Source organism: Castor canadensis, chromosome 5 (genome assembly GCF_047511655.1).
Source record: "Castor canadensis chromosome 5, mCasCan1.hap1v2, whole genome shotgun sequence".
NCBI lineage: Eukaryota > Metazoa > Chordata > Mammalia > Rodentia > Castoridae > Castor > Castor canadensis.
In genome coordinates, this window is record NC_133390.1 from 156,208,535 (window position 1) to 156,235,762 (window position 27,228).

The window sequence follows — 27,228 nt, forward strand, 5'->3', positions numbered from 1 at the left end:
TGCAGAAGTTAGGCTGGGCTGGGGGAGAAGGAGGAGAAAAGGAGGGGCTGGTCTTGGTTTTCTGTTGTCCTAGGGCTTTACCAAAGTAGGAATATTTATTCTTTGACATTTACAGAGCACCTACTGAATGCCTGGTCTTGGAAAAACAAGTTGGTGACATAGTCTGACTAGTCTTCACTCATGAGTTTGTTTTTCAGTGGGCATTGCTTTGCAGTATGAAATAGAAACTAAGCATGAGGGCTCCAGAGTCAGGTAGTTTGGGTTGAAATTCTGACCCCACCATTTACCTCTGAAACCTTGGGTAAGTTTCTCCTCTGCTCCATGCCTTGATTTCCTCTTGGAAACGGGAACGATTATGGTATCTACCTCTTAAGATTAGAGGAAGGAAGTGAGTGTGATTCTTCAGGCAGGAGAGCACCTGCCTAGCAAGTGTGAAGCCCTGAGTTCAAGCCCCAGTACCACCGGGAAAAAAAAAAGAGGAATTAATACTTATGTCAGCATATGATAAATGCACAATAAATGTTAGCAGCTATTACTATCATCCACAGCAGCACCCCATATTGTATTAGGTGTTAAGGAGTTGAGTGAGATGTCGTCCTGGTATCTGGGCTTGCAGTCTCAGATATTGGGGAGTGCACACAGTTGACACAAATCAGAGGAGCACTTTACTCAAGTGGGGCATTCAAGAGAAACAAGATGCAGTTCCTGTCCTGGGAAAGCCTGAGCTCTCAACCCTGACTGCAGTCAGAATCTTCTGGGGGTGATTTGTAAAAATACCAACATTTCATACCCACCTCCAGTTGTTCTGATTTCACTGGTCTGAGTTCAGGAGAGACTGGGGCTTGGGTTATAAACGCTCTCCAGGTGTTTCCAGTAGACATGTGGGCTGAGAAGCGGAGCCCAGGCTTTAGGCCTATGTGTCCTAGAAGCTCCCCGCTGAGGCCAGCGTGACCTCTCAGCAGACCACCTTCTCAAAGAGGGTCCTCTTGAAGGGCTCTTGCAATATTTTCCAATGGGTGGGCTAACTTGGCAGTTCTCAAATTTGGATTTGCTTTAAAAAAAAAAGTGAAATGTCCATCATAAAGACAGATTCCTGGGGCCCCATTCCAAGCAGCCTTCATTCTAAACAAACTCTGCAGTCTCAGGCATTGAGAAAACCCAGGGGAGTAAAAGTGAGTTTTTTGAACCACACCTTTGACCAAGAAGTCATTTCTGACCCAAAGACTTCTTCCATGGTGTTTCAGATCCCATTATCTCTCTTCCCTTTTTCTGCCTGGAATTGATCTGTGTTCATGGTGATAAAGTTTTGACTTATAATCTGTTCATAGTCATAAAGGGTTTATTTTTAAAAATTGGAAAATTCAGGTGAATAAATAATAAAAATCAGTGTAGGTGTGGCTTAAGTCGTAGAGCACCTGCCTAACAAGCGTGAAGCCCTGACTTCAAACTCTAGTACCACCAAAAAAAAAAAAAAAAAATCTCCATTCCCACAGCTGTTACTGTGTATTTATACCCTGCTAAGCATCTTCTCTACAAATGTCTTGAATTAGGAGACTGTCCTTCTCCATGAATGTTTTTAACAGCCCTTTCTCACTTTAAGGGCGATATATAGTGATTCTATAGCCCTCACCCAAATTCCTCACTGTGTCACCAAAGTGACCAGTTTAGTCCTTGCCACGGAGTAGAGTGTTCATAAAGTCCTGCAATTCTGGGAAAGAACAGATTGGCCTTCTAAAGAAATCGGTGTCCAAGTTGCTACACAGGATGTCCAGGCTTGCAGCAAAGACAGTCTGCTGTAGGGACAGCACCTGCCTTACTTAGAGCTAAAGCCTGAGAGGTACTGCCAAGGCTCGGCTCAGAAGTAAGGGAAAACGACTTGCTGATGACAGCCTGAGTGGCTCTCAAACTAGGAGCCCAATGGGGGCTGCGAGGGGAGTTGGCTGCTCTCTTTGGAGTCGGAAGGTCGTTGCTCAACTCTTTGGATTTTCCATCACAGCAGAGCAGGGAAAGGGTCAGGCGGCGAATGTCTCCTCTGAGCAGATCCTTTTAAAGCCTCTTGGCTGGACTGATTTCCTCTCAAGAGCCAAACAAGCAGTGCCCAGTGAAGTTAACCCCTCCACTCCCAATGGACTCACCCAGCAATGGATAGGCCCAGGAGACCTGGCTCCTGGAAGGCAGAGCTACACAGGGCAAGAGGCCTAAGGAGCCGAGAACTCTGGCTGGAGAAACCTTCCCTCTGGCCTTGTTAAGTCCAACGGGCATAATTGCATCCTGCTGACCTTAATTCCCCTGGCAAGTTTAATTGGTCCTGGCATTGCCCTACTTCCTGTTCTGTCCCTGTAGAGGCACAGGGTGTCTGCACAGCTGGTGAAAGGTGGGAAAGCCCCTTCTTAAGGGTAGGCAGGGGTTCTGGCAGCCCCTAGCTGGGTGGAGGTTTCCTCTTACCCCACCCCTGTGCCTCCAAGGGAGCACTGAGAAGTTTGGGGACTCCCAGAGAGCAGCTGGCTAGAGGAAGCAATCCCATGGATGGATCAGTACCAGGCCAGCCTCCCATCCCTGCAGAAGGCACTGCAGTGGAGCAGAAAGGGACTGCTGGGCCCTCTACCTGCAAGTGGTCCTCCACATTATCGAGCCCCAGGACCCTACACAGATGTGCAGACCAAACACTCCCAGCCGCCCTGTCAGCAAGCAGCAGAGTGGTTATGAGCTAAGCCTTGGGTTAATAAGATGATTTTACCCTGTGACTCAGTTTTCTTGCCACATCTATGAAATAGGGAAATCCTGTACACCCGTACACTGCTCTAGATGCTTTATATCCCTCTTCCCCCACTTACTCCTGTACCGGAAACCATTGGAGTCACTAGTCAAGCCCATAGCTGTTGGTCTTAGCACTTCCCTGTCTACTGAGCAGGGCTGTCATAAGGATTAAAAATGGAACACTTATTAAGCTATTTGCCCCAGCACCTGGTTCTTAGGGTTAGTTGTTTTTATTTGAGGATCCTAACAGTAATAAAAGTAGTAAATAAAGCCCTATAAGTTGTCCTAGCCTAGATTTTGGTCTCAATGAAAGGTGGCTCTGGATTTGGATCTGAGTAGTTTGAAGCCACTCAGGCTGCTGTGACTTTGGGGATAGGCCACTTAATCTTCTCTGAGCATTAGTTTCTGTATCTTTAAAATGCTTTGACTCTTGGCCCCTAGAGTCCATTGTGAGGGCCCAGGGAGCTGGGTAAAGCCCTTGGATTAGTCAGGCCTGGCCTTTCTTAGGTCACTCTGGCTGACTTATCTGAGGTTGCATTGATAACCACAGTAATAGCCAGAGATGCCAGCAAGGGCTATCACAGAAAAGCAATCCCAGGAACCCCAGGCCAGAGTCTGGCTACTCACCCAGATATTACTTATCAAATACTGATTGACAGGCATGCTCTGTGCTGGGGAAACACATGAGCATCATGCGTCCAGAGGGTCAGCCCATAGTGGGATCAGGGTGGGGCACTGAGGGAAAGGGATTGGGTGGGAGTTGTCTAACATTTCAAGAGGTCTCAGTCATAGGCAAGGACAGGAAACACTTCAACCTTCAGAATGCAGAGCTCCACATAGGTTAACCAGCAGGGAGCAGGGGGCGAGGCACATACAGGGAAATTTTAGGAAGGAAAGAAGTCTTGGAAGAAGTGTATTCTTAATTCTCTATGTTTGTGTGTGCATATGTGTGTGTGACTGCACACACGTGTGCTGCAATGCTGGGGATGGACCCAGGGCCTGATGATGGCGCTAGGCAAGTGCTCTAGCAGCCCTAGCCTTCCCTTCTTTGCTGATGAACGTTAGGCAAGTTACCCATTCTTTTACTCTCCTTATCTGCATCCAGAAACTCCCACAGTTATTTAGCAGGTTGATGTGTAAAGACAAGACAATAAAGACAATAGTGGGCACTCGTGAATGGAAGTTCCCTTCCTTTTGAGAATCAGGGCCCAGCTCAGTCCCTCATAAGCCACGTGATTTTGGGTTGGTTACTTCATTTCATCTAGTCTCAGTTTCCCCTTCTGTAACAGTACCTACCTCAAAAGGGCATGAGCAATCTACACAAGAGCCCTGTTGCATGGCAAGTACCTATATAGGCCTTAGTTATTTTTGCTTCCTGGAAGAGGCAGGAATTTGGACCTTGAAGAAGAGAGATAGAGGAGAGGAGGGCCAGGCCTAGAGAAGAGGGTCAGACTGAGCCACATGGTCAAGACTGGGGAGGAAGCTCCAACTCTGTTTTTTTTTCTTGCTTGTATCAAGAGCCTTTAACATTTGCTGCTTTGGAAAAAAAATCATTCATTTTCAAAAGTTCATTGTTCAAGCAAAACAGTAAAAAGGGGAGGGCCTGTAATCCCAGCTACTTGGGAGACAGAGGCAGGAGACCAGCCCAGGAAAAGTTAGCATAAGACCCTATCTCAAAAACAAAATAAAAACAAAAGAGCTGGGGACGTGACTCAAGTGGTAGAATAAACTGAGGATCTGGGTTCAATCCCTAGTACTGAAAAACAAAAAAGTAAAAGGGTACACAGTGAGGTCTCCCTCCTACCCCAGCGCCCAATTACTTGCTTATCCTGGCAAAGAAACTATAACGTGTATAAAATGAAAAAAATCATATTATCTGCCCCTCTTGCACAAATGACACATCTACATGCTATTCCACACCTAGCATTTTCTTCCCCACCTTGGAGATTTCACATCAATTCATTAACAACTTCCTCCTCTCAGCTCCTCCATTTCTCCATCACTGAGACATGCCTCATTCTCCTTTCTTTGTCTCCTCTCCCTTCTTTCATGTAAAGGTAGGGACTAGTTTCCTCATGTGACAAAGGAGCAAGGCCATGGTGTGGAGTGCAATGACTGGATGGTTTACCATGGTCAGGGCCTGAACCCAGACGCCCATTGCACACAACTTCCAATCACTCAGCTCTAGCTAGTTCAGGGAAAGTCTGGGCAGACAACCTCTGGGAGACAGAAGGCTCCATTGCATCCCAGCTGGAATACCTGAGGCTGAGGTGCCCTGAGGTCCCCGTTTTAGTGAAGGATCCTTGAAAAGACTTCACCACGACCACTCTTCCTGACAGGCATCAGCTCTGCCCAGATGATGGGTACAGAGCACTGACCATCTCCCACAGTCACTCAGACAGCCTCGAATGTCCCCCCCCCCCCATTAAAAAATGATTTTCCAGAGAAAAAGCTTTCAGGCCTTGGACACACTGAGCAAGTGACCCTCAGACAATTTCTTACCCAAAGATGGTCCAAGTAGGTCTGGATACCAGAGGCACAGAGTTGGGCCCTGGGGTCAGGGTCATTATCCCTGGGCTTGCGTGGCTCTCCCCAGGTTCTGGGGGACCTTAGGAGATGTGGCATGAAGGTGGGCAGAGCCAAGGCCAGGCCTGGACACGGTCCTGCCCTTTCAGCCCTGCCTGAGAGCCCCTCTCTGATCCTATCCAAGTTGGGGATACTGGGCAAGGCCTAGGGAAAGGGCTGCTCCCCAGGGCCCCAAGTGCCCCCCTCCCTTTTCTCTTCCTGCTTGTTCCAGCACCATTCTACCCCCAGTCAGGCCGTGGGAAGAATGCCGTGTCCTCTGAACAGGGGCCAAGAGTGACAGGTGGTGGCAGCCCGGGCTGCATGGCCCCTGGTGTAAGAGATCCTCTTCTCCGTCCCCGCCTCCACTGCCTACACCCCTGCCTCCGCCTCTGCCCACCCGGCCCAATCTCTTACAACTGTCCCAGGACTGCTTCTGAGCAGCTTCTGAGACAGGCAGCCACCAGGTTGCCCCTTCCTGCTCCAGGTATGTCTCTCCCCTCAGTTGCCTGGCCTTCACCAGCCTGTTGCTATAGCCAGACAAGGCAAGGCATCTGACAGCCTGACAGACCTCATTCTTCTTTCTGCAGCTAGAAAGACTTGAATTAGACAAGCAGAAGCACACGCCTCCCTGCCTCATGGCAACAGAAAACGGAGCAATCGAGCTGGGAATCCAGAATCCATCCACAGGTGCCAAGCTGGGGCAGTGGAGGGAGGGAGGAGCCTAGGAAGGGGTGTTTGAGTTCCTCAGAGGGAATTCTGTGGCTGAGGTGTCTTTGCATGGTGCATGGGGGACTCAGGAATCAGAATGATCTCTGGGCGGGGTTGGGCTGGGTCAGCCCTCATGAAGCCCTCATTGGAGAGACAGGAAGGATGTGCAGCCTCCCTGGATGGCTCTTGGGGATGCAGCTAGACACTGTGAGGAGGGGAGGGAGAAGCAGCAAAGCCCACCCAGAAAGGGCAACCAAGTGGCCCCAGAGGCTCAGTGAGACTTACATTTCCAAGTTACTACCTGGTCCAGACCTGGGCCTCTCTGCCCAGCCTGGCTGGGAAGGGAGAAGAATGAGGGTGGGTCCTGATGGGTGTTTCATCTCCTTTGCAGACAAGGCACCGAAAGGTGCTGCAGGTGAAAGAACTCAGGCGGCAGAGAAAGACCCCAGCCCCCTGGACAAAGAGAAAGACCCCGGCTCCCCAGACCCAAAGAAAGATCCAGATCCATCTTCCCTGAAGAAAGATGCCAAAGCCCCTGTCTCAGAGAAAGGGGATGGTGTCCCAGTCCAACCCTTAACTAGCAGCCAGAGCCCTGAGGGAGAGGGTGATGGGGGTGGGGGACCCGCGGAGGGCAGTGCTGGGCAGCCAGCAGCCCTGCCCCAGCAGACTGCAACAGCCGAGGCCGGTGTCAAGAAGCGTAATGCTGAACAGGGACCGCTAGGCAGCCAGGGCGTCCCTGGAGAGTCCAAGGTGGGCAAGAAGGCAGCAGAGGGCCAAGCAGCTGCCAGGAGGGGCTCACCCGCCTTTCTACATAGCCCTAGCTGCCCTGCCATCATCTCAAGGTGAGTGTCCCCTGCCTGGAAGTGGGAGGGGTCTGTAGCTCTGCTCCCCTGTGTTGGGCATGGTTGCCATCACATTCAGTGCTGGGGAGGGTAGTACTGACATTCAACAGCTTCTGTCCTACCACCTTGTCCCTTCAGAAACCAGCACTTTCCTGTTCATAAGACCATAATGTCAGACAGGATATTTCCCCAAAGACTGCCCATGCTGAGTTTCTCTGCTCTCCTCTCTACGTCTCCCGGGTCCAGAGCTCCCCCTATTCCATGGGCTTGAGTCTAGCAAAAGGCAGGCTGAAATGTCAGAAGGAATTTGTATAATGATTGGTCTGATATGAAAAGAGTCTTTTCCTAACCGTAATACAGCACCAGTTTTATGATGCAATTAGTTATGCACACCTGATGCGAATAAGGTCATTAGTGATATATTATAAACCACAATAGTAATACATCTACCATACCAATTTGATAATTATGCATTCATATCAATTATATGGCCACAGTTTTTATGAATGAAGAGCTCCAAGCACATCACCAATCTTACTCATAGTTATTACTGACTTATCAGTGTGTTGTTAGTCAAGGCAATATCACAGCCGTGCCTTGATTCGGACAAAGTGAACGTGGATGTATCAGGGAGGAGGGGGTGCAGTGTTGCATTACCTGCAGGGTTGCATTACCTCCAGATTGCAGGTGAGGTTCTGGAAGCATGGAGGTCTCCCTGAGGCACTTTACCGCTGTTCTCACTTTCTAGCTCTGAGAAGCTGCCAGCAGAGAAGCCCCTCAGTGAGGCAGCAGAGCTCATCTTTGAAGGGGTGCCCGTGACCCCTGGCCCCCCAGATCCTGGGCCAGCTAAGACAGAAGGAGGGAAGAACACTCTGGCGGGGAACCAGAAGGAAGCAGCACAGAAAGCCCCAGGCCAGGCTGGCCAGGCTAAGGAGCAAGGGGACACCTCGAGGGGGATCGAGTTCCAGGCTGTTCCCTCAGAGACATCAGAGGTGGGGCAGGCCCTCTGTCCCACAGCCAGGGAGGAGGACTGCTTCCAGATTTTGGGTAGGCCAAGGGCAGGGGCTGCCCTGGGGATGTGGGAGAGGGAAGGGGTTGATCAGTCCCATTTAGGGTGCTGCCTTCCCCAGGTCTAAATGTGACACAGTCCAGGAAGTATTTCCTTTTGGTAGAAATGGAAAAGGGGAAATGAAATGCCTTAAAATATAGTGAAGACATTCAAATTACAGAGCCCACTTTTAGCCTAACTAAAATGGGTTTTAAAAACAAATCATGCAGATAATTGGAGCAATACAAACAAAATTGGGTCAGTCTGTAAAAGGACTCAAAATGTCAGACTTTTCTAAAGTACATGTTGCTGGGGGTGGGGGGTATGGGAGCCATAGAGGGTTCATGAGTGGAGGAGCACAGGTGTAGGTGCTCAGACAAAGAGCTGGTTTCATTCAGTGGGCAGCAGAGAACTGAATGTGAGAGAGCTTGGGGAGCCAGGGAAGAGGGAAAGGGTGCAGCAGGGCTGGGAATGGGGTGACATGGGGTCAGGAGAGCCCAGAGTGTCCTGACACCCCCTCCTCCAGGCAGAGGTGCTCTGGGAGACCTGCCAGTCTGCCTGGTGAGCGGCATAGTGCCACCCAGACTGGGTGGGAGGGCCTGGCGGCTGGGCGGCAGCCAGGGGCCCTGCCTCCTGCCCCCAGCGGCGACAGAGACCTCTGCCCCGCCCAGAGATCACATCCTCAGCGTGACAGAGCCTGAACCACCTCCAAGGGCCGTCTGATTTATCACCAGCCCGGCTTCCCTGCCGCCTCTGGCTATTTATAAAGAGGTTTCCATTCCAGATGACTCAGTCTAGGACCTCAGGGCCCGCTGTTCCCCACTCTGGTCACTAGATGGCAACCTCTCCCCGTTGAACAGCTGCCGGCTTAGCGTAATCAGAGGAGATGGGCAGATCGCACAATCGCCCCATCATTCATACACAGCAACCCCACTTCATGGTTGCTGTGTGTGTTTGTATGGTTGCATGGTTGTCTTCAGTGGAAACACATATAGCTTCGGATGGAGGTCTCATACCTTACAATGTGGGAGGATCTGGGAAGTCCAATCTGCTATTTCTGTCAAGAGAAGCTGGATTCCTTCTGATAGGGCAGGCACCTTCCAAGGCCATTTTGGGTATCAGTAACAGAAATGAAATTAGAAACTGGGCCCCCTACCCCCCATCCTGCAGCCAGGTGTCCCCCAGGCATCATATGGGAGACCCAGGCCAGACAGCAGGGGTGGAGTCAAGGTGAATCCCCAGGAGCCCTGACAATGACCCCTGTTCTGCTTTGCCTCCCCAGATGACTGCCCACCGCCCCCAGCACCCTTCCCACACCGCATCGTGGAACTGAGGACTGGAAGTGTCAATAGTGAATTCAGCATGAACTCCAAGGAAGCACTGGGAGGGTGAGAGGGGGACCCCAATCTGGGATGCATGTGCGGGAAATCAGCCAGTGCCAACCCCAACCCATATATCCCATTAGGAGATGGCCCATATGGATGGATGGCTTCTGTGCAGTCACACCTGTAGTGCTCCAGCTGTCACGTGCTGATATGCACTGTGACTGTCACTTGCAGAGGCATCATTCAATGTTCCCATAGGAAATAGTATTTTCCTGTCTGTCTCCACTCCAGGCACCACAATAACCCCTTAGGACAATTTCTGCTTTGTAAAAAGCCCTGGTTCTGGCTGGCACCTCTAACAGTTCCCTACCACCCACAGGGACCTCCCTAGGGCCCCTACCCTCTGTACTCTGTAAGGATCCTTTCCAGAGCTGTCCTCAGGGGAGCCTGCTCTGCCCATTACTCAGAGTCTCTGCCTCTAGCCATTGTCCTGGCATGGATCCTGACTTCATGAGGAGGTGGGCTGGCAGGGGTGACTGCTCCTACCTCCCAGAGGATGACCATAGCCAGAACTGGGCCTGGGACCAAGATGGGAAAGGAGCACAGGCCCCTGCAGACTCCTTGGTCTTCACAGCTCCCTCACTCCTACCTCCTCTCTCCAGCGGCAAGTTTGGAGCGGTCTGTACCTGCACAGAGAAGGCCACAGGCCTCAAGCTGGCAGCCAAGGTCATCAAGAAACAGACCCCCAAGGACAAGGTAGTGGGGGAGAAAAGGCTCTACAGGTGGGAGGGGGTTCCTGGATGGGCGCCTCTCACCTCCTCCCTCCACCTGCGCAGCTAGGCCCAGGGCCTGGTGTGCAAAACTTGTTGCACTGAAGATGCCACAAACTAGATGTCCCAGTTAGTGAACTTCTCTGGTGACTTCTTCAAAGCACGGGCTGTTCATGCCTTCTGGAGCAGTTCAACAACACTCATGAGTGTGGGTTCTGGAGGTCAGGCCCTGTGCTGGGCAATGAGGTCCCTAAGTGCAGTGGATGTGGCCCCTGCCCTCTGGGAGCTGAAGCCAAGGTGATAAAATCCTGTCTAGAGCTTTCCTTGTGCCCCCAGCATGGGTCGGGCTTAGAGGCCAAAAGCCATTCTTGTCCTAGGAATGAGTGACTGAATGCAGGCAGAGGCTCATGTGGAGTGTGGGGCAGGTGTGTGATGAGATGAGGATAGCTTGGCAACCCAGTGTGATCAGAGCTGTAATTCAGGGATCCTGGAGGGTCTTGGGGTGGGGGGTCAGAGGCAGCTCTGACTCAGGTTGGGGTCCAGGAAGTTTCCTGGACCAGCTTCTCCAGAGTGAAGGTTTTGCAGAATGAGGAGGTGTTCCAGTGGAGAAGGCAGAAAGAGAATATCAGGCAGAAGGGACCCTGGAATTATAACTCAGTGCTGTAGCACTTTCTTAGCCTGCTCAAGGCCCTGGGTGCCATCCCCAGCACCACAAAAAGGAAGGAAGAAAAGAGAGAAAGAAAAGAAAGAAAGAAGGAAGGAAGAAAAGAAAGAAAGAAAGAAAGAAGGGAAGGAGGGAGGGAAAGGAAGGGAAGAGAAAGGGGGAAGGGAAAGACAGGAGAAGAAAGAGTAGGAGAGGAGAGGAAAAGGTAAGGAAAATAAAAGTTGGGGGTATAGCTCAAGTGGTAGAGTGTCTGCCTAGCAAGTGTGAGGCCCTGAATTCAAACCCCAGTACAGTCAAAAAGAAAAAAAAAAAGAAAGGGACTGTGGGAGGAAATATCTGAGGGCCAGGACTAGCAGGGGTGCTAAGAAGCCAGGTTATGGGTGTTGCAGACAAAGCCAGTCATGGGTGCACAGGGCCAGAGCTGAGAAGCAGCTCCAGAGTCCGTGCAGGATCCCGGAGTCCCTTTGTGGCATTAAGCACAGTTGGAAGGAACGTATTTTCTGGGTGGCTTTGTCCTGCTCTGTCTCTTCCACAAGCTGGGGCCTGGATCTGTATAGTGACTGCTGTTGCTAGGCCTCTGTCACAGGGCCTGGTTCAGCATAGATGATCAATAACTATGTACTGCATGAATTTACTGTAGCCAGCTACTGATTAATTGATCATTGAATGTTTTTCTATGCTGTTCACTGTGCCAGGTACTGGGAAAATGTCAGTGAACTGAGGAAGTCCCTGCCCTCATGGGGCTGACATGAGGGACAGACAGCTAAAAGCTAAAATAAAACAAAAGGCGTAGTGTTAGGGACTGGAGAGTGCTAGGAAGAAAAAGAAAAGCAGGGAAGGAATGGGGACTGTGGGAATCATGGTGCCACTTTAGATGGGGTGGTGGGACAAGGCCTGTCCTAAAAAGTGGTAGGTGAGAGCTGAGTGAAGGGATGGATTCAAGGGAATAGAGGTGCCATCAGGTAGCCTTGCCATGCCTAGTGCCCAAGGTAGAGCAGTGCAGGGAGAGGCCTGTCATTTGCACCAATGTCCGTGGTGTAAATCTTCCTACTATAGCTGATATCCACCCACCAATGTAGCAAGTGACTTGTGACAAATGGTAGAGGGTAGTGACAATGGCGGGGTTTATAGTCTAGTTTGAAGGTAGGCTTCACCAAAGGGTTCACTGAAGAACTGGATGTGGGGCATGAGGAAGAGAGAGGAAGAGGAGAGCCTGAGATAGTGCCCAGCTTTTGTCCTGCATGTACCTGGGGAAAGCCTAGTGTCCTTCTGCTGATGGGCAATCTGGGGACAGTTCAGTTGGGGCAAAGAGGTGACATCAAGGGTTTAAATTAGGGCACTAGAGAGCTGAGATCTAGCCATTTCTCTTAGACATCCAAAGGATGTCTGGATATAGGCAGCTGGATATACTGGAGTCTGGAGCTGGAGGGAGAGCTCGGAGGCAGAGATATGGAATTGGAAATTGATCACATTTGCATAAGATGTAGTCATGGGCTTGTAGTCACAGATGCCCAGGAAGCAGTCACAGGGAGGCAGAGATGGGAACAAGACCAGCAGGGAGGAGGCTGGATCTGCAGTGGTCTAGGAAGGGCACCACAAGTCTAGCCAAGGGCAAGGTCTGAAGGCTGGTTCCCTTGACTTCCCTGGTCCCCAGGAAATGGTGATGCTGGAGATCGAGGTCATGAACCAGTTGAACCACCGCAATCTGATCCAGCTCTATGCAGCCATCGAGACCTCGAATGAGATCGTCTTGTTCATGGAGTAGTGAGTGAGGTTGGGGGTGGGAGGGAGGTTGGAGGCCGGGTGGTGGGGGACAGCAGCCCAGAGCAAGCCTGCAGAGGTGTCTGTGCACACAGCATCGAGGGCGGCGAGCTCTTCGAGAGGATCGTGGATGAGGACTACCATCTGACCGAGGTTGACACCATGGTGTTCGTCAGGCAGATCTGCGATGGGATCCTCTTCATGCACAAGATGAGGGTTCTGCACTTGGACCTTAAGGTGCTGCACTGGGGCCTCCTGGGAGGGAGCAGGGGCAGCCTTGGACCACCTGGTGTCAGTGTGGTTGCCAGTCAGCCCTCCGTCCTCCTGTCCTTCCTTCTCCACCTGTCCTTCCATTCACAAATTCAAAGAGTTCAGTAAGTACCTAGAAATGCCAGGTGCTGGGGATGAGAAAGAGTGGGAGAAGGAGAGAGGTAGGAAGAGAGGGGGTAGAGGACTTGCTCCCAGCTCTCTTGGAACTTTCAGTCTAGTACCAAGTATTTGCTGAAAGGCTTATTTATAATCCCTGAGCCCAAGCTCACTCACTGTCTCACACATCTCTGCAGCAAGTAAGGGCTGCACAAACACCACCTCAGTGCTGGCCTGTGACAGGTACTGTGAGTGCTCACTTATTCAGAATCAGCACAGATGTGTTAAGGACCTGCTTTATGTGAGCCAGTATTCTAGGTGGCGAAGATCTGAGAACAGACTAAGTAAATAAATAAAGATCCCTGTCTGCATGGGGCCTACCGGTAAGCCTAGCATCCTTGAAGCAGTGAAATAATATTTACAGCCCTTCCTGAGATGGCTCCATACCACGCACACCTGAGATGGCTCCATACCACGTACACGGCGGTCAGGGAGAGCAGAGATTTCACTTATCTTGCCTTCTGCCCTCAACTGGTAATGGCTGCCTGGAGCTTAGGAATGCCCACCCGGTTGTGGAGTAGGGAGGAGCGCACGAGTGCCAGGTATCCCCCGTCCTCATGGCAGGTGCTAACGCATGTGGGTAAGTGGCAAGGCTAGTGGAGGAGATGAAACGTTAATGCAGAGGCACGTGGGCTTCCAGCAGCAAAGAGGTGGTACTTTCATTCATTCATTTGATACACGTATGCTAAGTCCTGCTGCTGGAAGGTACCATCCAGAAGGAGGTAAGACAGCCCCTAGCATTAGGGTCCATAGGGAGTATTAAAAACTGGTTCCTGCCTAGGGAGTCTTCAGAAGATTAGTGGGGGGAAACAGACTTTCATAACACAAAGACTAAGTAAGTAACCGGCATTATAAATCATTAAAAGTTTATGCAGGAGTGCCTGAGAGTAACTGGGAAAGGCACAGTTTCCTCCTGACATGCGTGGGTATGCGCGGGTTCCTTCTGACAGCCTGTGGGGTCGATGCGCTGTTACCATCTCTGCCTACAGATGAGGGGGAGGGAAAGGAGATAAGTTTCAGTGGGGCCAAATTGGGGGACTTGGGAGGCTTGGGAGACGATGGGGACAAAGGTATACTGTGGAATTACTGCAATCCGGCTGATGATTTGTGTGGATGTGGGTGAGGAGAGAATCACAGGTGACTTCTGAGGTACTGGGGTAGCTGTTGTCTGCATGGAGACATTAGATCCTGCCACTCCTCTGGGAAGGCCAGTTTCTTTGGGGGATAGGACAGGGTTGCCAGTTAAGAGGAAATGTCCCGGAAGGAAGTCAGCCTTCAACCTCTACATCCTAAAATGTGTTTTTCAGGATTGCTGAGACTGTTTCATCCCACAAGGGTTTCACACTTCAAAAAGCTGGGTGTGCCCACCCATAGGCTATCCCCAGGTCCCCTGGCTGCAGGGCTTCTGAGGACCTCTTGTGTGCTGCCTGAGTGTCTCCAAAAGGAGGTTTGGCCCACTTCATCCCTCACACGCTTGTACCCAGGACTTCTCTTTTCTTTCCCTGCTTTGGACTGGTGGGACACTGTGCTGAGCTATGGAAGGCATTCGTTTCCTGCACTGAGTGAATACATTGGTTCTGAAAGGGTCTCCAAGAAGCCTTCAGGTCGGAGGCCTTGAATCAAATGGCCACAGAGCCCAGACAAACAACAGAATTGAGTTGTGCAGCACTGTCATGGGGCCAGAGAACGTCGACCTGTCTCTCTCCACAGTGTGTGGCCCATGCAGCCAGGAGGTGCTGGGTTTTGTGTGAAGTCTTCTGCCCTTGAACTATGTGATCTTTAATGCTTATCCCATGCAACCCCCGGTCAGTCCTGTGTCCTTGTGTTTTGGGAAGTGAAGTCCCAGAGAAAGTTCATGCACGTGTTCACCTGTGCTTCGCACCCAGGTTTCCTCTGAACCTACTGGGTGTTTCTGTTAGACCAAGGAGGCTGGGAGAAGATGGTCCCTGCCCTGGGAAAAGCCAACTCAGTAGCACATGTGCACCCAGCCCACTCATAGAGTGGGCTGGGTGTCAAGGGGCATCAGGAAGCTAGTGTGGGAGGTTCACAGTCCTGGGCTCAGATTCTGTTTACCTCACTTACTTCCTAGGGCCCTGTGGTTAAGTCACTTCTGTGTCTGAGCCTCAGAAGTGGGATGAATGGCAACTGTCTCTCAATGTGACATTTCTATCTCAAGATCACAGTGAGCTGTTAGGAGGACTGAGCTAAAAATTAAGTAGTGGTGCTCGTCTGTAGTCCCAGCCACTTGGGAAGCTGAGGCAAGAGAATTACTTGAGCCTAGGAGTTCCAGGACAGCATGGAAGACATATCTAGACCCAATCTCAAAAAATAAATAAAAGGAGGTTGAGAGTGGTGGCTCATATTTGTAATCCCAGCTACTTGGGAGGTGTAGATAGGAAGATCAAGGTTCCAGGCTGGCCCAGGCAAAAAGTTAGCAAGATCCTATCTCAAAAAAATAAGCAGGGTGCATGCCTGTAATTCCCAGCTACTCGGGAGGTAGAGATAGAAGGACCAGAGTTCAAAGCATGCCAAGGCAAAAGCAACACAACCTGTCTGAAAAACAAACTCAAACCAAAAGGACTTGGGGTGCAGTTCAAGTGGTAGAGCACTTGAACTCTACCTGAGTTCAAACCCAGGTGCCACTAAAAAAAAATAATAAATGGAAATTAAGTGACCCACAGTCTGACGCTTTGAAAAAGCTCATTGTCCTCATGGCTAGTGGGAGGCAGGGGTTACGTGCCTGAGAACAGTGGAAGAGCCTGTGAGCTAAGTGGGTGTGTTTTTCCCGCTCGGGTCTTTCTCTGGCCCTCCACATTCTGGTGGTGGTCCAGCCTGGTCCCCAGTAGGCACGCCTCTTCTCTGCAGATTTCTGTTTCTGCGTCCTCAGGGTGACAGAGATGTTACCATTCTTTCATGGCCTTCGTGGAGGGAAGCAGGCCCTAGCTGAGCCCATTAGATGGTCTTAGGCTTTGAGGCTTCCGACACATCCCTCACAGGGCCTCAACATCTTCAGCTGGGCTAAGAGCAGGCATGTCTGAGGGTCTCTGACAGCAGCGTGGGCCTCTGCTTCAGTGAGCACAGGACTTGGTTGGACCTAGCGGGGAGAGGGCAAGCTGGCTCAGAGGCCAATCCAGGCCGCCCCTGTCTCCTCAGCCGGAGAACATCCTGTGTGTCAACACCACAGGCCACTTGGTGAAGATCATCGACTTCGGCCTGGCACGGAGGTACCGTCAGGGTGGGCTGGGGGGGAGGGCAGGCCTCTGAGTCGGCAGGACCAGGGGAGGGGCAGAGGGGCTAGGGATAGGCTGAGGCTCTGAGAGCTTGATCTCACTTCTAGGTATAACCCCAATGAGAAGCTGAAGGTGAATTTTGGGACTCCGGAGTTCCTGTCCCCCGAGGTGGTGAATTATGACCAGATCTCTGATAAGACGGACATGTGGAGTCTGGGGGTCATCACCTACATGCTGTGAGCCCCCAGGGCGGGTGCCGTTTATGGGGTTGCTTGAGGCACATGGGCGGGTAGTGGAGGCCAGTTGTCCTCCGGGTCCTGGTGAGGTGATGCGTCCTTCCTGATCCCTCAGCCAGGGCTTTATTGGGGTTGGGGGTACCAGGGAGAACCAGGAAGGGGACTTTGTACCCATTTAATAGTCGGAAAAACTGAGGCCTCTAAAGGCATAGCATCCCAGTCAAGGTCTCGGGACAGCAGATTGCAGAAGACCCAGGGTGGGAGCAGGTGGACAGTGGACATTTTTTGTGTACTCACCACGTGCCTTGCACTCACCATTCCTCATCTGCACTGTAACCCTGGGAAGCTGGGATGATCATACCCATTTTACAGATGAGAAGAGTGAGGCTCAGAGAGGGGAAGTGACTTGCCCAAAGTCACCCAACCAGATTCAAACCCAGGTCTGTCCCACTCGGGAAGCTGGGGGTTTTTCCAGCACAAGGTGTTGCCTCCTAGGCTCTGCCCTTCCCTCCCCCTGGCATCTCCAACTCACCTCCCTGCTCTTGTCTTCCTCTCTCTCCAGGCTGAGTGGCCTCTCCCCCTTCCTGGGAGATGATGACACAGAGACCCTGAACAATGTCCTGTCCGCCAACTGGTACTTTGACGAGGAGACCTTTGAGGCTGTGTCGGATGAGGCCAAAGACTTTGTATCCAACCTTATCGTCAAGGACCAGAGGTGAGGCTTGCCCAGGGCACGAGCTCTGAGTGTGCAAGCTCAGTGTGTGTGCACCAGGCTGGCAGCCTCACTGGGCCAGGCGCACACCCACCATCCCCACGTCTCCCTCCCAACAGGGCCCGGATGAATGCTGCCCAGTGCCTTGCTCACCCCTGGCTCAACAACCTGGCAGAGAAAGCCAAGCGCTGTAACCGCCGCCTCAAGTCCCAGATCCTGCTGAAGAAATACCTCATGAAGAGGCGCTGGAAGGTACCAGGCTGGAGCCTGGGATGGGAGGCCCACGGGGTAGGGAGGGCCCTGCCACCAGGGCCCAGCCGTACCAGCCCTGCCTTGGAAGGATCTGTTGGCCAGGCCTTGCCCTGTCTGGAAAACAGGGCTGAGTTTTCCCTCCCTGGAGTGGAGTCCTTTACCCACCCATTCATCCTAGGGAGAGGTATCATCCGAGGCTCAGGCTCAGGAAAATGTGTGTGACCCCGTCACAGGCCTTTTCCCTTCATTTTTCAAATATGTTTTGAGCAGCTGCTATTTCTAGACACCAGGATGCAGCAGTAGACATAGGAGACAAGGATCACAGTCTCCGTGGGCTGAGTTTTGGTGGGAAGTGAAGTTATTACAGGAGATTCAGGCAGAGTTCTAGAAAACAAGTAAGAGCAGTCAAGAGTACGGGGTGGGGGGGGAGGGGCTGCACCTTTAAACAGGGAGTCAGGGAGTGCACACTGGGAAGGAGCAGGTGACCAAAGGACTCAAGGAGGTATAGGGTGAGCCTTGCCAGCATTAGGGGGGAAAATATCCAGTGCAAAGTCCCTGTGGCAAAACCAGGTCGACAAGTTTGAGGAACAGGAGAGAGGCCAGGACGGCTGCAGTAGCGTGCTTGAGGAGGTAGGAATGAAGTCTGAGAGGAGCAAGGAGACAGGATGTGGACGGGCTCTTTTACTTAGACCATGCGGTGTCGCAGCGCCTCCTATGGCTGGGTTGGGCACTGCACCCTCCCTGGCCTCTGAAACTCTAGAACACTCAGCTGCCTCTCAGCTTCTGCTCTGCCCTGGTGTTGACTGGGCCTTCTTCTTTCTCATCGCTCAGAAAAATTTCATTGCTGTCAGCGCAGCCAACCGCTTCAAGAAGATCAGCAGTTCGGGGGCACTGATGGCTCTGGGGGTCTGAGCCCCAGGAGCAGCTGAGGCCTGGATGCAGCCACAGAGCGGCCAGGGCTGAAGCCACACAGCCCAGAAGGCCGGAGAAGGCAGGCCAAATCCTTGGGGCTGGCTGGCCAGGACGGGCTGTGCCAGGCTGGGAGGCTCGGGGCTCCCCATGCCCCCAGGCAGCGATTCTTCCCCGACTTGAGCCGCCTTGGACCTTAGAGTGTGCCCTGGATCCATCCTGCTGCTACCTCCCCAGACAGGTCTCTGACCCGTGGCTGTGCCCAGACTCCACGGCGGTGTGGAGCTGCTCCCTGTTCCCCTCCCTGGCTCTCCATTTGAACTGCTGTTCTGGTGGCCCCTGTTTTGCCTCACTGGGACACTCCCAGCCTGGACTTGTTCCTAGCTAGGGTGGGATGGCTGGAGGTCCATCACATGGGCTTCTGCCGTTGTGGATGGGAGGTTCCTGGCAGGGCAGGCAGGCAACGGCACCGATTCCTCAGGCCCAGCTGTCAGGGGAGACAGAGCAGGCTTTGTGAAAGAGGACCCCCCTCCCACTCCCAGCAGATAAGGCCCTGTACACACCATCTGGCCTGCCCGGCCCCCACCCACTTCTTTGTGACCACCAACACACAGGAATTCTGCAAGAGAAGGAGCCCAGCCCAGGCTTCCAGGAGAGGAAAAGGCCTGGGGGACACAGAAGACCACCCCCGAGCTCGCCTGAGGGCCAAACCTGCCCACCCCAGCCACTCGGGGCCTGTCCCAGGGGCATCCATGGCCTCAGACAATGGAGCCAGCAGGTTCAGGTGTGCGAAGTCCATTGGGCAGCCCCCAACCTGCTCTCAGCTTGTGCCTTGTAAATAAATGTACAGGTTGGATGCAGCCTGCTTCCCTCTTCGTAAGCATACACTGTGTTGAGGTCACAGGTGACTACCCTTCATAAAGCACCCGTTGTGCACCAAGGACTCCAGTATGTCTGTAGGCAGTGTGCTGTTTATGCATGCAGGCTCAGGAGCTTGACTGCCCAGCATGTGTGGTCTGGGCAGGTGGCTTCCCTGCTCTGTGCCTCAGTTTCCCCACCTGTGAGAGGGAAGTCACACAACAACCAAAGTGGGCTGGGTGGTGGTTTGTACTAGGCTCGAGTTGAGTGCTTGCATGTATGTGAACTTATTACTCCTCATAGCAGGATAATAAGGGAGATAATACAATTTCTAGTTCCTAGAGGGAAACTGAGTCGGGGTGGTAAGTCAGGGGTAGGAACCACCTCACAGGGCGAATGGTGGGTCATCAGTGGGATTGAGGTACAGCTCAGGGAGGTGCTGCAGGCATGTTAGTATGCTCATCTTTGCTTAACGCATTGGGGAAACTGAGGCTCAGAGCAGGGGAAGAACTGGAATGTCCAGTGAGTCAGGGGCTGGGGCAGGAAATGAACTCTTCCATCTCCCAGAGCAAGGCTCTGCCCATGAGCTCACCTGCTTCTCCCCAGAACAAGTTGAGAGCACAGTGTAGGGTCTCTGAGGGAGGCGGTGGCCCCATGTCTTTGCCCTGCAGGGGTGGGGGCTTCTGTTCTCTGCTCCCCACTGGTGGCAGCCACTTCTCCCAGGCCAGCAGGATGGGGGAGCTCCATCTATTGGAGGGAGCAGACCAGAGGGCAGGAGAACACAGAACAGGGTGCGGCTCCTCTGGCCATGAGGATGACTGAGTTCATCGGAGGTGGCACCGCGGGCTGGGACACCAAGATTCTGGTGGTAGCAGCAGGAGCAGCAACAGACACTGCAGGTAGCCTGCAGTGAGTACTGTGGTCCCCATCTCACAACTCTGCTGGCTGCGACCAGCATGTGAGTGTCGTGCGTGTTTCTTAGATGGGGACGCCAACCTCAGGGAGGCTCAACCTCTGACTCCCAGTCACACAGCAATCGGTGTCAGAGCCAGGACCTGTCCCCAGACAGACAGGGTGTGGAGAGCCCCTGCTCTTACCTGCCTCACTGCCCCTCTGGAGAAGTCTTTGGGCACATGGACAGAGACCTTGGTGGTGCCTTCCATCTCCCTCCTACCTCCTTGAACACCATGTTGGAAGGCAGAGCCAGGCACCTTGCCCTTCCTGCCCTATTCCAGCAGGTGGGTACAAAGCCCCCTTGTAGCAGGTGCCATGTGGGGTGGGGGATTGGGAGACTTTGGGTCTGAGCCTGGCTTTTGCGACCATAGCTTGGTGGAGGGGGGGCGGGGTGAAAAGCCTGGCTTGGACTCTTTATGGGAGGTGTGCTTATGGGCAGAGCACCCGGGGCATGCAGTCCTGCCTACCCGCCTGCAGCCCTCCCAGCCACCTGCCAGCTGGGCCAGGCTTGTGGTTTCTGCTGAGTGGATGGCTTGGCCTCACTGGCCCCCACCCAGGCTGAGCCTCGGCCACACAGCAAGATGATGAAGGATGAGTCACCGCTGTGGGGGAAGGGAAGGAAGTGAGGTCCAGCCAGAGCAGAGAACCAAGGCCTGGATCTAGCTGGGGAAACTGAGGCTGAAAGAGGGAAGGCCCCTCATCAGAGATGGCAGCAATAGGGACTGCAACCCAGCACTCAGGATTCCCAGCACAAGCCCCAGTTTCCTTCTCTAAAATGTGAGAGTGACAACTTCAGCTCTTTTCTTCTCTGCCATTCCCAGGGCTATGGCAGTTGAGAGATGGGATTGAGTCACCATATTTCACAGGCTAGGAAACAGGTTCAGAGAGGCAAAGTAACTTGCCCAAGGCTACACAGCAAATCAACATGTCCTGGGCAAAAACGCTCCCAGAACCACAGGACAGGGTTAAACTTGCCCTCCCTTCCCCAACCCCTTCCTTCCTCCAACTTCCTCCCAGGAGCGTATCTTGGAAATCTCACTTTTTGGGCCTCCCCTGGTCCCTGGAAATAGAGAATATAGATTTCACAATATGGATGGAGTTGAAAATGAGGTTTCAGAGAGATTTTGTTCTTATGGGGGGCAAAGCTGGGCCACAGCCATTGGGCGTAGAATTGGTCTGCCTCCCTGGAGGCCTGGGCCTCAGCCCTAGTGACCTCAATACAGCTCCCATCCCTGGCCACTGCAGAGAAAGATTTTTTCACCCTAGGAGCTGCCCCCATGGAGAAAGGGAGTCCACAGCTGGTTTGGGACTGCTAAACTGGAGCCAGGACTTGGCCAGGGTCAAAGTCAAGGTCCCCAGGGTGCCAGGCTGCGAGATTCCCTGCATGGTTTACCCTGTCCCCCACAGCCCAGGGGCACAGCTCCTGTCACAGTGTCCATTCCATTGCCAGTGTTGTGGGCTTTCCCACTACAGTGTGTGTGCCTCCACAGTGCTCGGCTGTGAACTCCCACCCCGCATAGGGTCCTGGATGCCCCTGTGGAACAAGAAGGGTTAAGACCTTCTGCGAGACCCCTCCTCCCAGCTGGTCCCAGCCAGAGAGCTTTCTTCCAAAACCATTTCCTGCCTCTGGGCCTTGGCCAGGCCCACAGTGACCACCCCCATGGGTCTGGAAGCCACTGAGGCCACATCTGGTTTGTATTACCCCAGGGTTGGTGACGTTGTCTGTTCCTGTCTGGGTCTAGTGGCCTTGAATTCCACCAGCCACCTTGGACCCAACAAAGCAGTGGTGGGAAAAGATTCAGCCAGCAACAAGGCTGCCTTGAGGGTGTGAGGCAGCTAGGGCTGTCCTGAAGGATGTGGAGCTCCTACCCATGTGAGGCCTGTGCACCTGCTCTTCCCACCTGCCCTCCTGCCTTTTGTCCCTGGGATGGTTAGCATTTAGAGAGTACCTGCCACTGGACCAAGGAGTTCCTACTTGGTTCATCTCACTCCTAACCTATAAGCAGGCATTTTCTTTTTCTTTTCTTTTCTTTTTTGAGATAGGGTCTTGCTATGTAGCCAGGCTAGCCTCCAACTCACAATCCCCCTGCCTCAGCCTCCCAGGTGTTGGGATTACAGGTGTGAACCACCATGCCCAGCTAGAGCAGGTATTATCATCTGCATCATTTCACAGGTGGGGGAAACTGAGGCACACAGAGTGGAGAAAAAAGTCCATGGGCTCCTAGCCAGTGAAGAGCAGAGTCAGGCTACACGACACACAGTCTGACTTCCACACATCCAATCACTTCACAACTGTTTTTTAAGTCTTACTCTGGGCCTGGTCTCAACCAAGAGCCCAGAGAGGAAGTAGTCATCCCTGTGCTCAGGAAGCTCACAGCCTCTGGGACTCTGGAGGGAGGGTGGAAGCTGGGACTCTGGAAGTAAGAGTCATGGAACCAGGAAGACGGGAAGGAGACATCAATAGGTATTCTAGCTTCTCTAGGGCAAAACACCGAGGGCTTGTTCAGATGGCAGAGGGGCTGTTGTAGGCTGGGGGGTGGGGTGTGTGCAGGTCCAATGACTGGAGCTGCAAGCAGCTTGCCTTGGAGCATCCAAGCAGGGCTTTTGTATAAGATGAAACAGGAAATAAGTCTGGAACAATTTTCAGGAGCCTTTAATGGCAGGCTGACTCAGGGCAGTAGGAAGCTATGGAAGGGTTTTGACCAAAGGAGGGACATGATCACATCCATGTGGAATGGGGAAGAGAGGCTGGAGACAGGGAGACCAAGGGAGGCTGGGCCCCATCTACTGGAGAGATTGTAAAAACTGGGGCTGGAAGAGGAAGCACTGAGCTCAGATGCCTCTAGACAGATAGGCTGGTAATGAGCACTGGGTTCCAGGTTGAGCCGAACATGATTCATATCTGCTTACTCATCCTCTCTGAGTCTCAGTTTCCTATCTGTAAAACAGGGTAATCATAGTTTCTGCTCCTCGGGGTCAATGCGAAAGTCACAGATGTGTAGGTAGTACCTGGTACAGGCTGCTGTGCTGTTTATTTCTGGAGCCCCTGACAGGTTCCTGCCACTATTCTAGGTGCTGGGGACAAGCATGGAATAGACAAAATTCCTGGTGTCGTGGGGGAAATAGACAGTGACAGCAATAGTGAGTTTAGAGTGCGTTGGCCGGGGAGAACAGGAAGCAAGGTGGTCAGGGAGGGCTTCTGGGAGGATATTTGAATGGAAACTGGTGGATGTGAAGGAGAGAGCCCTGCGGATGCTGTGCTCCTGGAAGATGCCAAACAGAAGGAAGAGCAAGGTGAAGGCTGCTGGAGTGAGGGGGAGGTCCCAGGAGATGTAGCCATGGCACACAAGCCCTTACCCATAAGCTCTTGGGCTGTTGCTCTGAGCCAGAGAGGTTGCCCCTGGGTTTCTTTGAGATTAATCCCTGGTGAACAATGAGTGGGTGGCCGCAACAGACCTTCACTGAGGTCCTACTGTGTGCTGATCATTGGGTTAGGGAAGTGGATAAAGTGATTAAGGCAGATCCTACTCTTGTCTCCTGAGGCTTGCATTCTAAGGCAGAGACACATAAAAGCGAATGTATGTACACCTGTGTCATTCTACATCACAATGGGTTCCCCTTGGACGCACCATGGGGGAAGTAGAGAAGAAGAACCCCATAAAGGCTGCTCACCAGACTCGGGGGTGCATGAAGCTTCTGGGCAGGGGAAGGGTTGACTTGGGCTCTGTAGTCAGCCCAAGGGGGAGAGGATATCCCATCAGAGCAAACGGCCATTGCACAGGCCCAGATAATTACTTCACCAGGGAGCCAGCTGTCCTAGGGAGTAGGAGGACCAGCCTCTCTCTCCTGTACCCAAGTAAAACCGGGGCACTGTCAGGCTTGGCACTGAGGACTGTGATCAGGAGGAGGCAGCACTGGCCTCCCAGGCTGACTGAGTGACTAAATGGGCCTCTGGCCTGTTTTTAGCTTCAGAACCACTTCCTCCTGCCCCACCAACTGCCTCCCTGAGTCACTCCCCCCAGTTACCAGCACGGTGGGATTAGAGGACAGTGTGGGGGAGTGAATTAGCCACCTCTGGACCTCAGGGGATGTGGTCTCTGCCATGTGTGCAGAAAGGAGCATGGAGAACTGGGCAGAGGGTATGAGGCCCTCCAGTGGCGATGTTTTTAATTCTAATTTCATTCCTGTTGACCAAACTGTTCCTGTAGTGTGCAGAATCGGACTTCTCACATACAGTCCTGGGGGACAGAAACACCCCCATTTTACAGATGGGGAAACCAAGGCTCTGAGAGGTGAATCCACTTTCTCCAGGTCACACAGCAAGGAAGTAGAGAGGTCAGGAACTGAGTACATAGCCTTGTCTATGTAACAGTCCTTCCTCACAGCCTCCCTCCTTCCAGCACAGCAGCTGGACACTGCCCTAGTAGGGAATAAACCAGACTAAGGGGGGAACATTCTCAGGACCCAAATGCTAGTTATTCCACTTCATTGCCATGTACAATTTATGTACATTTCCATGTACAATTTATTCCCTGTTCTAAGCACTTTGCAAGTGTTAATCCATGTAGTGCTCACAACAGCCCCATGGGGTAAGTACTGGGGGCTCCCACATGCTACAGACAAGGAAAACAGGGGAAGCAACTTGCCCAAGGCCATCCAGCTAGGAAGCATGGAGCTGGGATGTGAGTGCAGGCAGCCGGGCCTCTGGCAGCCTGGCCTGTGGAGTGATGGGAGCCCATGTAGGGAAGGGATATTTGGGCTGAAGCCTGGATTCCTGGGTTCCTCCACTCCTAGCGGGACAGATGGACGTGCCAGGCCAACACTACCTCCCCCTGCTTCCTCATCATTGTGGCAGCCAAGGCCTCTGGGGGAGAGGGTCTCCCTGCTGGCCAAAGTGCTGTCTGTGGTGTGGGAAGGCAGCTTAACGGGTCTGTGGAATGCCATCCGCCTGGGAAGGAAGCAGTGGGCGGGAGGCAAGCCTAAGATAAGATGGGTGGAGGAGTCTGAGGAAGGCCAGCCCTGGGGTGGGGGGGGCCTTCTTGGGGGCAGGGCATCTTCTTCCATCTCCACATCTGACCAAAGGTCAGCAGGTGAAGAGCTCCCTGACAGTTCGCTAGAGCCACCACAGGACAGGCCGGGCCTCCCTACTTTCCTAACCCCATGGGGTGGAATTCATAAATTGTGCAGGAGGTGCCCTGTCAACACTGATACCACAAGAATCTGAGCTGCTGAGATGAAGAACTCTGGAATATTCTTAACTACTGATTCTGCCATTTTAGGATTTGCTTTGGCCTTGCTCTGCAAGGCCATGGACTCAGTACCCTTTCTGCTCTAACCTACTGAGAAGGAAGGTACCTGGGATTGGCCTGAAGTCAGACAAGCCTCCACCGAGGGGGTCCTCAAGGTAGAGTCAGGTACCCTGGTCCTGTCCCTAAGAGCTCTGTGGTGAAGGCAGCACAAGGGGACCCACGGGTGGGTCAAGAAGACAGCTGTGCTCCTGCCATGCTGCGTGACCTTGGGCATGTCACTTCTTTGGCTTCAGTCTGTCCATCTGTGCCAAGATGCTCTCTGGGAAGACCTAGATTAGGAACACTTGCTCCCCAGTGCACCCTTCACCCAGGTAGGGATAGTCAGGCAAGAGCCAAGGGTGTTTTTTGGTCATGGAAAGAATGTGAGGGCAGGAAGCCCATTGGGTGGGGTCCCTGGCTGGGCAGTGAGCAGAGGGCAGCATGAGATCATGGCGTCTAGGCCTCCTGGCCTAGCACCTCTGGGGATAGGAACTCCTCCAGGCTTTCCAACAGGTCAGACCCTCTCCTTGGGATTCAGCCAGAGTGAGCCAGGCTGCCCACCCTTTAGTAGGCAAAGGGAATGAAATCAAGGCCCAGAGAGGTGGGCATTGGGCCAAACTCATAGGGTGAGTCCAAGACTGACACCCAGCCCAGGGTTTTGTTTGAGGATTGGGGTTAAGGGGAGGGGAATTTCTGTCTTTACTTCTTGACAAATAAGAACTCTTTGGGGGAGAGGGCAAAGAGAGATGTGCCCAGACCTGAGCTGAGCCTCAGGGACTCAGTCTTTTCTGCAGTGCCCACCCAGCTCAGAGGCTGAAGATCCTTAGGGGGCAGGGCATGATGCATCTTGTGTCCCTCTGGCCTCCCATCCTCCTACTAGCTCAGGACACAGGCTGGGAAGACAGGTCACTAGGGCTCCACAGGAATGCACAGCAGGGAACAGTGCCTAGCAGAGGCTTCCTTCCCAATGCAACTGAGAAAAATCCCCTGTCCTCCTCTCTATCCCTCTGTCTCCAACTGCCTGTCTCTCTGCATATCACACACACACGCACACGCACACACGCACATGCCATGGTACAAAGCCATATAAGGCCCCTTCCTCACCCATGTCCCTCATCCACACAGGACTTTTCTCCTGTCCCGCCTACACATGGAGCTGCCGTGTGAGGGGACAGACCATCTCTCCTTCTCCCCACTGTTTGAGGCTTCGGGCTGGTGTGTGGCAGGCATGGTGGTTGCTATCTTCCCAGCCCCTTCTGGTCACAGTGAGCCCGTGCCCCACAGGTCCCCCCTCCACCTCAGCTCTGAAGTCTGTGGGAACCAGACAGTTCAGGCTGTCCAGCCGGACTTGCTTCCTCCCAGGCCCCAGGGGACCTGCAGAGGGAGGAGGGAGCCATGGAGGCTGAAGTCAGCATGGCCCACTGCCCAGGGGAGGGCCTCTGGAGGAGACTGGGCTGCATGCCCAAGGAAGGGTCTTCAGTCCCCTGGGTGTCACCTCATGGGATGTAAGCCCTCAGGCTCCATACCAAACACCAGCATCCCCCAACATACCCAGACCCTTTTCTTTCTACACCCATGCCCACATGGGGTCTGAGGCTCTGGGAAGAAATCATTTGCCTCTGCTCCTCTAGTCCTGGGGCTGTGGCAACAATGAGGTTTCAGGTTTCCACTCTTCTGATGGGTGCCACAAATATCCCCTTGTCTCCTGTGACCACCCCAGAGGGTAGCAAGAGAAGTCAACTTGCATGGGTCAGGCTAGGACAGCCACAGACCCTGCCTCTGCCACAAAAGAAAAGTTTTCATAGAGTCACCTGCACACCTCAGGGAGCAGGGGACCCAGGAGAGGTTCCCATTAGTGTGGGAAGCCCAAAGGGGGTAGATACTTCCTCTGTGTCATGGGTTCCCTGTCTACGTAGGGCGATG

At 52.9% G+C, this 27,228-nt stretch overlaps 1 protein-coding gene across 1 annotated transcript; it reads left to right on the forward strand.

Moving 5' to 3' along the window:
- Window positions 1-5,647: 5,647 nt before the first annotated feature.
- Mylk2 (myosin light chain kinase 2) lies at window positions 5,648-19,090 on the forward strand. Its single transcript, XM_020171961.2, has 13 exons — window positions 5,648-5,806; window positions 5,910-6,009; window positions 6,422-6,872; window positions 7,621-7,919; window positions 9,203-9,308; window positions 9,908-10,001; window positions 12,334-12,443; window positions 12,536-12,677; window positions 16,020-16,090; window positions 16,204-16,332; window positions 16,895-17,047; window positions 17,164-17,296; window positions 18,128-19,090. The coding sequence occupies exons 2-13, from the start codon at window positions 5,958-5,960 to the stop codon at window positions 18,206-18,208; spliced, it is 1,821 nt and encodes a 606-aa protein (XP_020027550.1). The 5' UTR covers window positions 5,648-5,806; window positions 5,910-5,957; the 3' UTR covers window positions 18,209-19,090.
- The last annotated feature ends 8,138 nt before the right edge of the window (window positions 19,091-27,228 follow it).

What these genes read in the sequence shown, in the direction of transcription:
- Mylk2 (XM_020171961.2), top strand. Translation starts at nt 5,958, where the DNA reads ATGGCAACAGAAAACGGAGCAATCGAGCTGGGAATCCAGAATCCATCC. An exon ending in GGACTGCTTCCAGATTTTGG is followed by an intron (nt 7,920 to 9,202) that starts GTAGGCCAAGGG and finishes TTGCCTCCCCAG; the next exon opens with ATGACTGCCCACCGCCCCCA. An exon ending in TCCAAGGAAGCACTGGGAGG is followed by an intron (nt 9,309 to 9,907) that starts GTGAGAGGGGGA and finishes TCCTCTCTCCAG; the next exon opens with CGGCAAGTTTGGAGCGGTCT.